The 5,923-nt window shown below is 35.4% G+C and overlaps 1 protein-coding gene across 1 annotated transcript; it reads right to left on the reverse strand.

The window, feature by feature from the left end:
* Positions 1–3,933: 3,933 nt before the first annotated feature.
* On the reverse strand, positions 3,934–5,672 carry LOC132902984 (uncharacterized). The gene is made up of 3 exons (XM_060950111.1): positions 5,493–5,672; positions 4,589–5,396; positions 3,934–4,337 (listed from the first exon to the last, which is right to left on the reverse strand). Exons 1-3 carry the CDS (start codon positions 5,670–5,672, stop codon positions 3,946–3,948), a joined length of 1,380 nt encoding a protein of 459 aa, XP_060806094.1. The 3' UTR covers positions 3,934–3,945.
* Between the last annotated feature and the right edge of the window lie 251 nt (positions 5,673–5,923).

Consider the following 5,923-nt stretch of genomic DNA (forward strand, 5'->3'; position numbering starts at 1 on the left):
GGGATAAATTATTTTTAAATGGAACCTTAAATGCGTTCTTTGCAAAATAACGCAATAGAACTAATTATTATAAATAAATATATATATACGGGACAGATTACATAGATAGAGTTAGCTTCGAAGTAAGTTCTTATTTAGATAAACATCCAAGACCCCGGCCAATTAAAGAAAGTTCCGTTTCTCATTGTCCTTTCATCTCGGGATTCAAACCCGGTACATATTGCGCCACAGACAAGCCCACAGAATAATATCTATGTAAATTGTAATAATTTAAACGGATCGAAAATCTGAAAAACAAAAAAAAATAATATAAAAAATAAAGTATGAACGTCTGTGGTTGAGTAGTAAAAATATACACACGAAACTTTAAAAGAGCACTCGTGAGCTAGATACGTCATTCGAACGACCTAATCTACCTTCTTATGATCTCTCTAAAGCACAAAAGTAAAACCTTTAAAGATTCAGTCACATTCTTTGATCGCTTTATTTCTTCCGAACACACGTCAAACAAGTGAATCCCTTATTTGCATACACTGAAAGTTCCCGACGTTAATAGCGCTAAGGTTTCTTTGTTCAACACAAATGCTTGTACCACACCAAGCTGAATCGTGGGCACACTAGCGTCGGCGAAACTCTGCAGGAGCGTGTGATTGGCCGGAATTTTCCGGAACGCGGCGTCTGGATGCGAACCTAGTCGCAACGCTGACTCGGCTGGATTTTGTGTGGTGTAAGTCACAAGTAGGGTTGAAAAAAGCGGGAAATTTTCCGGTTTTTTTCAAATTCCCTCGTATTTATACAAGTTTTTTACGAAACTTTCAAGAAAGATAAGAATCAAATATTTTTATGTTTTTTATTAAAAAAACGGAAAAATACGATAGGAAAAGTATTGATTACCTTACAATATGCATGGTTGCTTTAAAAATTGGTAATTATACATAGAATATATATATAGTTTTCCAATCGTTTTTTTATTTTTCGAAACAAACGACGAAAATCTCAATAAAACCGTTTTTCCCCAAGGTTTTATTCTGATATATTTCAATGTAACAAACCAATAAAACGGTAAAAAACGAAAAAACGTTTCTTTCACCGAAAAAAACAATTTGTTTCTTTCAGAATTTTCAACGCTAGTCACAAGCGATTCCTGGAGGATTCTACATATTACATGGCGAGGATAGGCTTATAAACTTGGGATTCTTCTTTTAGACAATGGGCTTGCAACCTGTAACTTTTTGATTCTTACATACATAGATACATATAGTCACTTCTATATCACTTGCGGGGTAGACAGAGCCAACATGTCTTGAAAAGACTGATAGGCCACGTTCAGCTTTTTAGCTTGATGATAGAATTGAGATTCAAATAGTGACAGGTTGCTAGCCCATCGCCTAAAAGAAGAATTCCAAGCCTATCCCTTAGTCGCCTTTTACGACATCCACGGGAAAGAGATGGAGTGGTCCTATTCTTATTTGTATTGATGCCGGAAACCACACGGCTTCAGGCGTAATCTATATAATTCTATAATAAATAATTATAAAAACCTGTACCGTATTTCAAATAATCCGAAGCGCGTGACTCGGACCACGGACAAACAAATTAGCGAACAATAGAGCGACTGTTTACTTCAAAGACCTCGTTATAATGGGAACTTGTAGGACGCAATGAAAAGCGCGACCTACCGAACTCCCGCCAACTCGATATTGTGATGTGGAAACTGGGATAAACGGTCTATGGACCAGTTTTTTTTTTTTTTTGAATAGAATAGAATAAATTTATTTTCAAAATTTGGATACAAGGTATCACTTATTGACTTCACATCTCTTAAATCTAATTTTAACTACTACCGCTTCCAAAGCGCATGAGTAGAAGAAGCCGCGGAACAAACTACACTGCAGCATTTTCATCGGACGTCACTTTACAAATATAGATCTCTTAAATCTAAATCATGGACGAATGCACATTGTCTACATTAAAAAAGCATGAATGAATGTAGAACTAGTAATAGTCTATGGACCAGTGTCATTTGGATTTTGACTCGTAAGCAAAGGTACAACAATTCAAATTACTTGAAATCGCTGGCTGCTCTTGCATTTGCATACACGCGTACATATATAATCACGTCTTTATCCATTACGTTGTTAACAGAGCCAACAGACTCGACTGAAAGGAGTCGTGCAGTAATTTGACTCAATGATGGATGAGGGACAAATCGCTAGCCTTAAAAAATAATTCAATGTTTATTAGCCTTTCCCTCGATTTTTACAATCTGTACAGGAAGTGCCGTGTGGTTCCCGGTACTTTCCACCAGTAGAACCACTCTATCTCTTTCCCATAGATGTCGTAAAAGGCGACTAATAGATAGGCTTTACACTTTGGCTTCTACTTTTAAGCGATGGGCTAGCAACCTGTCACTTTTTGAATCTCAATTCTATCATTAATCCAAATAGCCGAACGTAAGCGTATCAGTCTTTCCAAGACTGTTGGCTCTGTCTACCCCGCAAGGGATATAGACGTGACTATATGTATCTCTGTATGTAAGAATCAAAAAGTGACAGGTTGCAAGTCCATCGCCTAATATTTTATTTACTTTTCTATACAAAAGATTTCAGACGATATTATTATCGTCTGAAACTGGCTCAAAGTGCTTCGGGATTTGAACCAGACAAAGCGCATAAAACGGCGAACTGATTTTCAGTGACTTGAACATTTTAATAATGCCTTATCTATTATTGTCGAAATTATTTGTTTCCTTCGCACAAACGTTGGAATTGGAATTGCGTAACGTCCAATATTGTAACCGTAGAATTTGTGATAATATAATACCATACATATAGTCACTTCTATATCCCTTGCGGGATAGACAGAGGCTTGAAAACAGACAGACTTGAAAAAACTGAAAGGCCATGTTCAGCTGTATGGTTTAGTGATGGAATTGATATTCAAATAGTGACAAGTTGCCAGCCCATCGCCTACAAAACCTATCCTTTAGTCATCTTACATCCATGGGAAAGATATTGAGTGGTTCTATTCTAAGGATCCGGAAGTCACACTAATATACTCACCCTTTATTTTTAAATTAAAACTTAAATGCGTTATTTGCAAACTAACGCAATAAAACCAGAAAATATATATATAAAAAAGTGTTGACAGACGAATTGCGCTTGCTACAAAAAACCTCTTGATGCAGATTATATCTCCACTACCCATTCATCACTTGGTCGCCGAGATCGCGTGACACATACAGATAAACACATAAATAATTCCACGCCGAGTCTCGCGATTTTTGTTTCAATTTTAGATTTTCGAATTAAATGTTTTTGGACTTGCTAACTGTATTGTCACGTTTATATCCCTTGCGGGGTAGGCAGAGCCAACAGTCTTGAAAAGACTGAAACGCCACGAACATGTATGTCGTAAAAGGCGACTAAGGGATAGGCTTATAAACTTGGGATTCTTCTTTTAGCCGACAGGCTAGCAACCTGTCACTATTTGATTGAATCTAAATTCGATCATTAAGCCGCAAAGCTGAACGTAGCCTATATAGCTTGGTTTTTAAATTTCTTTTTCCACAGTGTCATGGCGACGGGATCCTCTTCATTCGCCTATTTTTTTTTAGACTATTATGGATTCGCATAATTGTTTTCGCATAATATGTTTTGGCATAGTACTTCTATCGCATAGTAATATTTTCGCCTACTACTTTTTAGGCACAATACTCTATTGGAATATTCTGTGTTGGAATAATTTGTTTTAGACTAATGCACATTATTCATATTATTCTTAGGACTATTCATTATTTGTCATAATTTAATTGTCATAATTGTCATTTGAATAAAACACAGTTTCAAAGTTATCATGATATATTATTATTTCAATCATTTAATATTTTACATATTATTAAATTTAAATATATATCATGCAATATATATTTATTAATATATCCATTCATTTGAGGTTTAGATTACTGGCTATGGCTTTTAGGAAATCAATTTTACTTGTATAATCATTTTTCTGACTAATAATTATGTCAATACGCTTCAGTTTATCGCTGTATTTCTTCTTTTTTTTAGGTGGTGCTATTCCGAGTTGCCTCTTTTCAATTTCTGTGATTTGGTGTGTTATCTCTTGGGTAATCTTTCTTGCTAAATAATAAAACTGGGGATGGTGTTTCCCCACGAAATGTGCGAATCGGTTATGCCATGCTTCGGCGTGATTTTGTGTCCTGGGTATATCTTCTTGGGTTAGTTGGTGTGTACTCCATATTGCCGGTGGAAATTGTGGCGGAGAAGTTGAAGTACCCCACACATAATATTGTTCAAACCACGTCGCTATTGGTTCTGGAAGAAAAAATACGTATCAAATTACACCATATACGTACGTCAAATACCTACCTACAGCACAACTTTTTAACGTTTAGGTTAGCGAGGAGCGAAGCGACGAGCGTGGCTAGGTGGACATGAACCCCCCGCACGAGCCGAGCGAGCGAAGCGAGCGTGCCGCGGTAGCGGGCGGCGAGTGCCAGAACCGACTTTAATAAGGCGTTCCCAACTCGGACAAAACTAAACTATGTAGGCATACAATCATTTACCTGTTGGTGATGTTTTTGTTATTTTCCATTCGTCAAAGTATATTGGTATATCTGACTCTTCCAAAAATGCCAAAGCATACAAACATTTAATTTCCAATGCAAATGATTCATTGTTTCCATATAGTTTTTGAAGACCATTCTTTTGTATTTTGCGATAAATTATTTGACCAAGATGAAAGTTACATCCTTTTATCGTAGTATTTTCGAAAACTTGTCTGGCACACGTATGTGCAGTTTTTTCGAAGTCCATCATAATGTATTTTGGTGATAGTAGTAAATTGTTTTTCTCGCAGTATTCTACAAGTAATGTAAATAATATGCTATATGTATTTTTGTCCTTGTTGGTACATAATGCGAATACACAAGGAAATGTTTCTGAAAATATACACCCGTGTATGGTATATAGTTGTTGGAATATCTTCGGTACTACCTTAAATGTTCCATCCATAATTATGTACTTAGACTTGCATAACAACGTAATTAGTTTCTTTGATGTGAATATTATTATTCTTCTATCATTATCATACTTTTTATCTATTATTATTATATTGTTAGGGATATTATGATCTTCTGCGGTTTCTGGAATACAGTATTCTTTATTTAATTCAAAGTGTATATCTGTTGGTTCGGTTATCGAAACTGTTCGTTTTCTCTGTCTGTATATTGTTTGTTTTAAATTAACTTTATTTGGTAGATTAGCCAACACTAATGGAGTGGTCATAGATTCGCATTCGGATATAATATGTATTGGCTTCTTATCAGGATTTAATAATGCGTTTTCTTTAATTTTGTTACGGGCGCATTGAACCTACAACATGAACAATAACATTACTTAATTAGGTACATAGGATTAGGGTTAGTACGAGTATATACCGTAATAGATCGTAATTAATAGACCACTAACCTTTTCTCTTAGTGCATCAGGCTCGTGATTGTGGGTTTTTATCTGTTTGGATATGATTTCATGATTTTGTGCATCATTTAATTTGGTTAGGAGTCGAACGTTGCACTTGTAATTATCGTTGCGGCGTAGTTCAGTAGAATTTATTGTTTTCCTCCCGGTTTTTTTCGTATATGAAACCATTGTGGTTTAATTTGAAACCTCCTTTGTTTGTCCTCAATATACGCACTTGATTTTCCATTTTTAAACAATTTTTTTAGTCATACACAACAATTAATAACACTTGTCTATACTACAATTGACAACACTGTTTCATTCATTATTAATAAAAAATAATTGCATTTTACCCACATATAATAACGCCTAGCACCTGTTTAATAGCAACTTTTCAATGTGTCATTTTATGCATTGCGCATTATTTATAACAAGGATAA

This window comes from Amyelois transitella, chromosome 20 (assembly GCF_032362555.1).
Source record: "Amyelois transitella isolate CPQ chromosome 20, ilAmyTran1.1, whole genome shotgun sequence".
Taxonomy (NCBI): domain Eukaryota; kingdom Metazoa; phylum Arthropoda; class Insecta; order Lepidoptera; family Pyralidae; genus Amyelois; species Amyelois transitella.

Bases quoted from the DNA above. Each gene is read 5' to 3' on its own strand.
- LOC132902984 (XM_060950111.1), bottom strand. From the start codon at position 5,672: ATGGTTTCATATACGAAAAAAACCGGGAGGAAAACAATAAATTCTACT. The intron at 5,397-5,492 runs GTTAGTGGTCTA...TTCATGTTGTAG, and splicing joins CTGATGCACTAAGAGAAAAG to GTTCAATGCGCCCGTAACAA. The intron at 4,338-4,588 runs GTAAATGATTGT...TTTTTCTTCCAG, and splicing joins AACAAAAACATCACCAACAG to AACCAATAGCGACGTGGTTT.